General features: G+C 36.8%; 1 protein-coding gene across 1 annotated transcript in view; it reads right to left on the bottom strand.

The window, feature by feature from the left end:
* Positions 1–724: 724 nt before the first annotated feature.
* The window catches only part of SH2D1A (SH2 domain containing 1A), a 28,056-nt gene continuing 17,140 nt past the window's right edge, over positions 725–11,640 (bottom strand). The window contains exons 2-4 of the mRNA XM_053580320.1: positions 8,392–8,455; positions 3,414–3,549; positions 725–2,381 (exon numbers count right to left, since the gene is read on the bottom strand). Of these exons, the coding sequence (XP_053436295.1) occupies positions 2,341–2,381; positions 3,414–3,549; positions 8,392–8,455 (241 nt within the window). The 3' untranslated portion in view covers positions 725–2,340. The remainder of the gene's footprint in view (positions 2,382–3,413; positions 3,550–8,391; positions 8,456–11,640) is intronic.

The following is an 11,640-nucleotide window of genomic DNA, read 5'->3' as shown; positions in this document are numbered from 1 at the left end:
TGCATACTTGGAAATCTATGTGCATTTTTCTATCTTGACTCAGCATCTTACAGGTATATGTTAAGCATGGCAATATTTTAGATATGGCAAGGATATGGCCTTTCTATAAAAATGTAAGCCGAGGCAGCACCTGTGGCTCAGTGAGTAGGGTGCCAGCCCCATATACCGAGGGTGATGGGTTCAAACCTGGCCCCGGCCAAACTGCAACAACAACAACAACAAAAAAAAAACAGCAGGGCATTGTGGTGGGTGCCTGTAGTCCCAGCTACTCGGGAGGCTGAGGCAAGAGAACCGTCTAAGCCCAAGAACTGGAGGTTGCTGTGAGCTGTGACGCCACAGCCCTCTACCAAGGGCAACAAAGTGAGACTCTATCTCTAAAAAAATAAATAAATAAAATGTAAGCCATTACATAATGGGAAATAGCAAAAATGCTCATGTTGTGGAAGAAAAAGCGAAAAAAAAAAAAAAAGAAAGAAAGAAACATGATGAATGAAAGCCAAAAAAGATAGAGTAGGCCCATCAACTGGGAACTTTGACAGCAGCAAAATCAGAAAAGTACTTACCTTTTTCCAGGGAATCCGTCCAATAAGTAAGATAGCCTTCATAAATGCTTTATTTGGTTTATTAATAGCATCTACCTCTGACTGTTTTAAAAGGAATATTTCAAGACAAATTAGGTAAATAAAATTTTCAAACACTTTATTTAAATGTGAAAGACCATGAATGAGTCAAAAAAGCTTTTTCAAAAAAAAGTCTCTTGTAAAGGAACGTGCAAACATAATTCACATGTTTAGGATTTTTCCAGAATGAACATATTAGAATGAGCAAAAATTAGTTATACCTATTAAAAAATTTAAACTCAAGCTACACATCATTAAAAAGTATTCGAACAGGCATTTAATTTTGAAAGTAGTCTTTCTGAATTCCTTTACAAGTCCTTAAAGTGATACTCTTACTTCAAGAAATGGTAAACCACCCACAATGCGTTACTGTGGCCATGCTCCATCCTTGTACTCGTATAATAACCATGATAAATGCTCAAAATCAGATCTTGCCAGCAGACATAGTAGGCTCTGTCTCTTGGCAGTTCCCTAATTACTAAACAAGCTCACCAACACTTATGTACAACCAAGACTTCCAGTGTATTTGCTTACAATGAAGCTTAGCCTTTTCCTATGGACCATGGACCAGAGTATTTGTGTTGATTCATTCTGCCTGAAAAGACAGATCTGTCTATACCTGGGGAACATCACATAAGTACTGATCAGCTTTCATTATTGTTTTCTTGTCCAAAACCAGGTGAGCCAGCTGAGGGCAGGGACCAGGGGTTTTTACTTCTCTTCCCTTAGTCCCAATCCTGCTTGTTGAGTGAATGAATTGTGTGAATCCTGAAGCACTGTGACATACGATCACAAAAGAAGTCATAAAAATATAAATGCAATAAGAAAATATTGCATAAAATTCTAACTCTCACTTGTTTCGATCACTTGGAATTGTTAAAAATTAATGTAACCATAAGCTTTCAAATGGTCTTCTAGGGTTACCCTAAAGGCAGAATGTTTACAAATCAGTTATTCATGAGCTGCAGCTGCTGAAAATTCAAAATGAGGTTTCACATGTTGTGGAAACAACTAGGGCAGAGGTAAATGAAAAAAATAAAAATCCGCTCCATTGGCTTTGTAATATAGTATTTTGAAGGTTGTATCATCAAATACAGTAAACATTTAGAGCATATTTTAAATTATGGGATTTTAAACTCCAGATTGGTCTGTGGATTTTACTTCCCAACATCAGAACAGTAGGCAAGAAGGTTGCTTTCTTCATTCTTTACCTAGTACTTGTCTTAGCACACAATGCACAGTTTCCTAAATCCCCTAAGAACCTTAACTAGTGGAGAACTGCATGTGACAAAGACGAGGGACACCAACCAACTTGCCACCATACAATCAAGCAAGCCATTTGAAAATCAGTAACCACCAAATAATATTGCAGTAAAAATACAGCTTTTGACAAAAAAATGAGTATTATTTTTATTCACGTTTGGCAAGACTTCACATTAATCTTTTATAAAGTATTCATTATGCTTTAAATTGTTTACCATGTGTAAATATAATAACCAAAAGTAACCTATGGAATGATTTTTTCCTCATCCTCATTTCAAAGTTCCTCATGATCTACAAAGTCCATTTCCACTCTGACATCACGCTAGATGCTTCCATTACAGGACTACAATGGTTTTAGAAATGCATTTATGGTTCACTGACTGTATTATCTATACTATACAAAACTTAGCATATATTTAAATTATTGAAAATAAAATACAAGGTGTATTCCTTTTCTTCATGGTGCTTTCAGGTGGGCATCATGATCTTCTCTTGTCCCTAAAGGAAAATAATAACAAAAACCAAGAACAGATAAACTTACAAACTGTTAAAATGACAGATGAACTCAAGCATAACATTTCCAACTGCATAAAACTCCCAATGATACAACACAATGATAGACCTCAAGTAACTATTATTTAAAACTGAGAGTGGACTACTGGGCAGAAAAGAACAATTAGCCAACTTGTAAATAAGAGCTGTATTTATATTTCTATTATAAAGGCTAACTATTCATTCATTCACCACTTGAGTCTAATTGTCAGTTTATGCCTGAGTCTGGGTCCTTGTCAAAAAATATATAACAATGCATTTTCTTTTATCATAAATGTCTATTGTTTCAATCAAGTCCTATCCTCTTACTCCAAACAAACGATAAACCCCTTTCAATAGAGGAGTAAACTGTCACATATCAGATAGCTGTAGACACTGGTTGCTATTCAGCCTTTAACAAGACACATACACTAAAATAGCTTTGCTCAGGAGATGTTAACAATTTGTGCCAGTGAATAATAAAGTCTGAATTTAATTTCCTTTGTTACAGCAAATTTTTTCATTAATTTAAACGCCACTGGTTTGGAAATTAGAATCACATGGGCCAGGTTACTGTTAACCTTTGCATCCCCGAAGGAAAAAAAAGTTTACTAAGCAGAGGTAAAAAGATAGCCTATATGTTCTCTGAATTGTACCATCCTTCAAATTATTTGAGTCCGAATTAGTGAAGTGAAATGGTATTTAGCTGTCTATAAATGGGACCAGAGAGGACAAGCTGATCCAGACAAAAGGATTAAAAAGTGTTACGGCTTTATAGGATGTTTGATATGTTTGCATAGTTTTATTTAAAGTTTATAGTATAGCAGATTGAAATGATAGCATGTAGTCACCTCTCACTTGATTTGCTGGCTACATCTACTTTCTCACTGCATTTTTCTTACACAACTTCCATTTGATTATATGGTCATGAATAGGTTGATTCCTAACTCTGAGGTTTCAAAACCTTTGAAAAATTAAGAATAAATCGTCCTATAGTACCTTGTGTACTTCTAGCTGAGGACTTCTTCTCAACAGGATACTGCAGAGGTATTACAATGCCTTGATCTGGCTTTTGAAATGCTGAAATGAGATTTTTTATTTTCCGGAAAAACCTTTTATGTACCCCAGGTGCTGTCTGGAAAATAAAAGTTCAAGTAAATTATTTGCCTATCTCATAATGGTACAAAAAGGGCAAGGGATGCTTAGAGAGGTAACATTTGTGTAACTTGTTCAAATATTTGAAAACATAAGGAAGAAGGAAAAACAACATTCCAGAAGAGCTTATTTTGGTTGGCTGAATTTCCCAGCAAGAGGAGCTAATAAGCTGTCATTTCAGTTCTCCCAAGGGTGGTATTCATTTGTACAAGCTCTTGCTCATCGCCCTGCCCTTCCTTCCTGCTACGCATCAGACATCCCAAACCTCGGAGGGTATACAGGCCATTACCCACAATGAATTCACCAACAGACGGGATGCAGTTAAACACAGGAACAACACAGATCCTACAGGTCATTAATACAAAGCCTGAGGAACCAAAAAAAAAAAAATCCTTCCTGTCATCATTCCCCAATACAAAATGCTATGCAGGAAATTAAAAATGGGCTGTTAATTGGCTGTTATGATACACACAGTGCATGGCTAGTTAGTCTTCGTGCTTTTTCATCTCACAATCATTTCCTGTCTCATCCTTCACATTAAATGTTTTCCTTCTTGGGAAACTTCCCTATTCTCCCCCAAATCACTCCATCAGTCCTTCACTGTGACAAGATTTCCTCTGTGATATGAAAATGAAAGACTATATAAGGTCACCTTTATTTACTTATGTGTGTGTTTTTAATAGAGATCGTTATTTGCAGGTGATTATTAAAATGCGCTCCTTTCCTAACATCAGTTATCTTACAAAGACATTGCCTGAAATCAACAACAATTTCCTGCAAAAGCTATGAGCCAAGGTTAAGGCATCAGCCCCAAACTGTCATTTTACATAAAATATAATAGTAATGCTATCAGCAACTGAACAACGACAAGTATTTTTCAGAAAGTTGTTTTTCACCTATTCCATTTGGAAGATTTCTGAGGTGGGAGCTGTTTGTTTTTTAGCATTTAAGAGAAAACGTGAAGACTGTCATGCCAACTTCTGTCAACTAGACAGTGTGCTGGAGCTAACATACTGTCCATAGTTACTCTCAGTCTTTCCTTTGCTGGGTTGAGTAATTTTTCATTGAAAATACTGCAAACGTTCTTTTTAAATCTAAATTATCTATATAGAACATGCCCCCACACAGCTCCTCCCCTATGGCTAAAACACCTTCCTAAAGCTCTGTTGATACCTCATTCAAAGTAACATTCTTTTAGAGGTCCAAACAGTTCTTTGGCTCCAGGATAGAATTTCCACATTGCAAAGGCAGACAATATGCACAAATTATCTCCTCATACCTTCCTTCAAGTACTTTTTCATTTTCAAAGCCCTTTCCCCTCTCTTGCCCCCACTATTTCCTCACATATTAGCAATTACTGGCTGCTTTAGTTTTTCTATTTGACAGATAAGAGTATGTAAACGAAAAGAAAACATCCATCAGCTTGCCCAAGGTCACACAGACAACCAGAGGCAGAATTGGCTTTGGATTCCAAGACCCAGTGTTCATTGCCTTTCAGATGATGACGGAAGCAAACAGGCTCTAGTGAAGCTAGTGTGACCAACCAAAAGAGAAATTATACATTCCCCCAGTGCAGAAGGTTTTCAGACCACACATCTTTTTAGTTGTTTCCGTGGCTTGTGAAACCATTCATCAGCAGAAGCATCATTTTTATGGAGACTGATGCAGTTAACACTTGACTATCCAAGCTAACAGAGAGGAAAAATAACACTGGATGTATAGAAACAATTTGAATTTAGGATGCCATGTTTCATTAGCAAATGATTTTGCTTAGGTTAATACATAAAATTATTTAACATCTGCTGATCTGCTGATGATCAAATACCCAGAAAAGCCCCAAGGCACTAAAGTCAGCAGGGGAGGTCAGTACATGTCTTTAATGCACTGCCAGCAATACACATATCATAAATGATAGCTGAACATATGGAGAATTCTCTGAATTAATGATTTAGCAAAATTTTAACCTGAGCCACACAAATTAAGTTAATACACTATGATCTAATCTAAAAGTCTATCCGAAACTACAAGTACCCATGATATTTTTCTTTCATAATTCCTGTGGGTCCAGGTTCAATTTCATTCCAGTTTTTAAAACAAATCTCAGACTTACATAAATTTCTAGCACAGTCTTTGCACAGAGGATGGTGTGCTGTGCTACCACCCTGATTTTTCCTGCAGCCTGGCAAACTAAAATGTTGTTCCAAAAGGCAGTATAAACACCTTCATTTACCCAATTTTGAAAACACATTTACCACAAAAATGGTATCACTGAACATCACAACTCCCATCCTATTGCTGAACTTAGCTATTGTTCAAATTTGCACATTTCCCCTACTATTATCTCTTAGTTATTCATGGAAAGGTTTTAGATCACAGCTGGTCTTCAAATGCTCTAGAGAAATTTCTTCCAGTGAGGTGACATAAACTCTGAGATACAGACTAGTTTAATATTCACTTTAGCAAAGCTTAAGTAGGTAGATAGAAAAAATGCGATATGCATTTTAAAAATTAAAGAATTTTTGAACTGTTTTCTATTCTTCTGCTCTCTTGGTGCAAATAATTACAATATTGTTACATAAACAGGGTCATATCAGACAACAGGATGAGGGGACATCTATGTTCAATAAGCCTTCCCCTCCTGAACATGACCACAAATAACAATCTGCATATGATGTTATACTTGAAACAGAGAAAAGCAAGTTGAAAACCAAGGTTGCTAAACCCTAAGAATTTTATATTCTTTCCATAATGAATACTCTTCAGCAACTGAAGGATATTTCTCTAGGGAGAAGGACTATTTCTGGTGAAATTATATACAGGTGTGTGTGTGTATAAAACACAACTATTCCTCATGATAAGTTTAATTTCTTATTCAATCGTATTTGCAGTGATAAAGAAAAAAATTTTAAATAGTTTGATTAGAAAGGCACTGTGTTTTCTTTAGTTAATTCTACAGTTTTAATTATCCTGATAATAAAGTAACAATGAATTTGAAAATTTGCTCTACTTCATCTTAGTACTTCACAATGTTTGTAGTCTGTAATTTGTACTTTCCAATTTACTGCTGAATCAGTAAAGTTTAGAACTATTTTCATTTTTTTAGTCTAGACTTTAGAGTTTCTTTTTTTTTGCAGTTTTTGGCTGGGGCCAGGTTTGAACCCGCCACCTTCAGTATATGGGGCCGGCACCCTACTCCTTTGAGCCACAGGTGCTGCCCAACTTTAGAGTTTCTTAAATGCATAGATTAATTGTTAATAGAAGCTAATATTAATATTTATGTTTTCAAAAGCCCATAATGAAATATTTTCATTATAAAGAGAGACTGTTTGAAAGAGTCAAAGACCAGAAAGAGCATTTGAGGTTAAAAGTTTCAGTCATAGAGACCTCTACAATTGATAAGACATGATAATATTATCCTGGTACAGATTCATTCTACAGGCATTTCTTGCAGTGGTACAGTGGCTTTCAAAAGTTTTCAAAGCCAGGCTCGGCACCTGTAGCTCAGCAGCTAGAGTGCCAGCCACATATACCAGAGCTGGTGGATTCGAACCCAGCCTGTGAAACAACAATGACAACTACAACCAAAGAAAAAAAAAAGCCAGGCCTTGTGGCGGGCACCTGTAGTCCCAGCTACTTGGGCGGCTGAGGCAAGAGAATCGCTTAAGCCCAAGAGTTGGAGGTTGCTGTGAGCTATGACGCCATGGCACTCTACCAAGGGTAACATAACGAGACTGTCTCAAAAAAAAAAAAGTTTTCAAAGCCATAGAACCCTTTTTTCCTAATAAAATCGTATTGAGTCCCAGTTTATAAGTAAAATAAAGGAAACTCTGCTCAGATTTAAGGTAGGTACCCAGAAATATATCCACTTGCTTCTCCTCTTCCTCTGCAACCCCCAGGCAACTCCAAGGTCCCCAGGTAGAAGAACCCTCAGAATCTGCAGATCACAGCTTTAAAAACACTGTTACACTTCCTCTTCTCCATTCCACCTACCCATGACCTTCCCACAGGGCTCAGATGAGACTCCTGCCTCCTCACATAGAGCAACATTGATCACCATCATGCTTGGGAAGCCCTCCCTTCTTTGAACCCCTGGGCGAGATAACTTAGCACTTCACTATATACAATCACATTGTTGAGCACGTTTCAAGAGTTCATATTTTTGAGTGCTCACTATGTGCCAGGCACTGTGGCTAAGAGCTTCTGTACATGTATTATCTCTTTTATGCCTCCAAATAAGCCCTGTGACTGAGGGATTATTTGTAGGTTAAGTTTACAGATGAAACTGGTTGATAGAAAGTTAAGTAACCTTCCCATGATTGTAGACCTATCAGGGAGGAGGTGGGACAAGACCGGAACAAAGCCCAGGTTCTTCCACTGCTGTTTAATTTCACATTCCATCTCCCCAAGGATCTTACCATCTCTCAGAAAACAGGCATCATGTTTTTTAATCCTCCATAGCACCAGCATTCATATCATCATCATTTGGTAAATAATTGCTGATTTAATTATTTCACCTATTTTTTTTTTACATTCTTTCTAAGATTTCATATAAGCACTAAAAGTTTGACACAATCTTCCAACTTTCTTATCTGTCCCCTAAGCAATACCACTTTCCACAATGGTGGCTGGACAGTACTAGAACCAAAATATCTAAAAGCTTCTTAATGATCTACGAACAATTTTGGATTAGAGCTTTAGTGATTTAAATTTGATGACCATTTTAGTAATGTATGATCTGATTGCTCTTTTATAAAACCAGCCTAAAATTTTGAACAACTCCTTGAAACCAACAGAAATAAAAATAAATAAAAGAGCTATGTACCTCAGCACTCCAAGAACCTGTTTCTGTCTGGGACACTCGGTATGTATAAATGTAACCTTGATACCTGTGAAAGAATAAACTTCCATTACTGAAAGATTCCAAAAGAAGAATGAATGTACTAAATTTCAGTCTACTATTACATATAACTGTTGCATAGACTGGAACACATGTATACAGTACCATTGCATTCATAGGAAACAAAGACCAGCAAATTTAACTTGTTAGCTTTATTACATTTGTCCAATCACAGTTTCCAGTGAGACCTCTTTATCTTTTTAATGTGGGAGCTCACACTCCTAGGGATTTATCTAGTGGAGAATCTGCTAGGATAGAAACTAGGGATCTGTTGTAATTGGTAAAAGCCATGAATTATTAAATAGTTTGAACAAACTGTAAACTCGTTATTTTTAAGTACATATAAAACCTTAAGGTAAAAATACCTCACTGGGACAAGACACAATCAGACACATTGAGATAATTAGTAACATAATATTAATTATAAAATAATATAATAGTAATATTATAAGTATATAATACTATAAGACTATAATAACTATATCCTTCTATTACTATTATATTATTAATGTATAGCAATATAATATTACTATAGTGACATGTCACTTAATGCCAGAGATAGCTTCTGAGAAATGTGTTGTTAGGTGATTTCATCATGGAAACATCATGCAGGGGTGTCCACCCATTTTTCTTTTCTGCTGAACATTGGAAGAATAAGAGTTGTCTGCAAAAGAAAAAAATCTGTGCATACTTTTCACAATATGCGACACAACAGATAAGCAAAATCAGTCCTCAAATAATCTGCATGCAGCCTGCAGACCACAGGTTGGACACACCTATACAAACCCAGATGGTACAGCCTATTATAAACCTAGGCTATATGGTGTAGCCTATGGCTCTTAGTGTATAAACTTATATGCTTAGCATGCTAGTGTACTGAATATTGCAGGCACCTGTAACACGATGGTAAGTATTTGTGCATCTAAACATATCAACATATAGAAGGGGCACAGTAAAAATATGGTATAAAAGATAAAGAACGATACACCTGCTGAAGGCACTTACCAAGAACAGAGCTTGCAGGCCTGGAAGTTGCTCTGGGTGAGTCAGTGAGTGAGTGGTGAGTGAATGTGAAGGCCCAGGACACTACTGCATACTACTATGGATTTCATAAACACCATACACTTAGGTGACATTAAATTTATTTTAAAAGCTTTTTTGCTTTCTTGCATAATAAATTTAACCTTAGCTTACTGTGACCTTTTTACTTTGTAAACTTAATTTTATAAAACATTTTGACTATTTTATAATAACACTTAGCTTAAAACACAAACACCTTGTACAGCTATACAAAAATATTTCCTTTCTTTATATCCTTATTCTATAAGCTTTTTCTGGTTTTAAAAGACTTTGATACAAACACACACATTAGCCTACACAGGGTCAGGATCAACAATGTCACTGTATTCCATTTCCACATCTTGTGCCAAAGTAAGTTCTTCAGAGGTAAGGACACACATTTCCTATGACAACAATGCTTTTTTTCTGCAATACCTCTTGAAAGACCTGCCTGAGGCTGTTTCACAGTTAACTTTTTTTTTTTTTTTGATAAGTAGGAGTGCACTCTAAAACAATGATAAAAAGCCTGGCATGGTGGCTGACATCTGTAATCTTAGCACATTGGGAAGCTAAGGTGGAAGAATCACTTGAGGCTGAGAGTTCAAGAGCAGCCTGAGCAACATAGCAAGATCCCATCTCTGTAGAGGAAACTCAGCCCTGATCTTTAGCCTAAGACTCACTTCCTGCTTGAGACACCTGGAGAATCATGAGAATGACATGTGAGCTGTGTGCATGCAGGAGATGAGAAAACTGGCCTCCAAGGGAGAATGTCTATGTGAGGTCTGGCAGTACCAGACCTAATGGTTATGGTAAAGATTCTGTAGATTCCGAAGGTCTCTTGACGCTAAAGGCAGAAATCTTGCTTAAGGTCTGAGATTTCGCAAAACAAATTGGAGACATTCTGTCTGACACTTTCCATATTCCCCCTTTTTTAATGCTGATGTCTGTAGTAAATTTCAACTACTTTTTCCTGCTTTGTGATAATAAATAGAACCTGAGGTTTACTCAGAAGGGCTCCTCCCAGAGTTCCTCAGTCTTTTTTTTCAAGCCTCTTCATTCCTCGCAAGACCTCCTTATCTGGTGACCCCAAATCCTTTCACATCTCCACACACACACAAAAAAAAACTTTTAAAAATTAACCAGGCCTGCTGATGCACACCTGTAGTCCCAGCTACCAGCTACTTGGGAAGCTGAGGCAAGAGGATTGCTTAAGCCCTGAAGTTTGAGGTTGCAGTGAACTATGATGACACCACTATGCTCCAGCTTGGGTGACAGAGTGAGATCTTGTCCAAAACATAAAATTTTTTAAAAAAATAATAAAATAAAATAATGATAAAAAGTATAGTACAGTAAATATATAAGCTAGTAACACTGTCATTTAATATCATTATCAAGTATCATGTGCTATATGTAATTGTATGTTCTATACTTTCATTTTTTTGAGACAGAGTCTTACTCTGTTGCCCAGGCTAGAGTGCTGTGCCATTAGCCTAGCTCATTGCAACCTCAAACCCCTGGGTTGAAGTGATCCTCTGCCTCAGCCTCCTGAGTAGCTGGGACTACAGGGGCCCACAGCACACCAGGTAATTTTTCGATTCCTTGCAGAGGGTCTTACTCTTGCTCAGGCTGGTCTCAAACTCCTGAGCTAGAGGAATTCCCTTGCCTGGGCCTCCCAGAGTGCTAGGATTATAGACGTGAGCCACCACACCCAGCCATATATGCTATACTTTTATACAACTGGCAACACAGTGGGTATGTTTATACCAGAATCATCACAAACACATAAATAATGCATTGGGCTATGAAATTATGATGGCCATGACATCACTGGGTGGTAGGAATTTTTCAGCTCCATTATAATTTTATGGGACAACCATTCTATATGTAGTTCATTGATAGCTGAAACATCATTATATCACACATGATTGTATTACTATATTATTCTGTATAATAGGGAGGTAACAGTAATTTGAATTAAAAATTAGTGCTGCTAAAGTACTTGTGCTGCTAAAGCAACCTGTCCTTTTAGATGTGGTAAACATTTTCTCCCATAACTCAGTTTGTATGCATATTATATATCTGTATAACTTATTTCATGCCAAGAGTTTTATATGC

The sequence above is a fragment of the Nycticebus coucang genome, chromosome X, assembly GCF_027406575.1.
Source record: "Nycticebus coucang isolate mNycCou1 chromosome X, mNycCou1.pri, whole genome shotgun sequence".
In the NCBI taxonomy this organism is placed as follows: Eukaryota; Metazoa; Chordata; class Mammalia; order Primates; family Lorisidae; genus Nycticebus; species Nycticebus coucang.
Note: the sequence above shows the minus strand (reverse complement) of the source record. Positions and strands in the feature narration are given on the sequence as shown.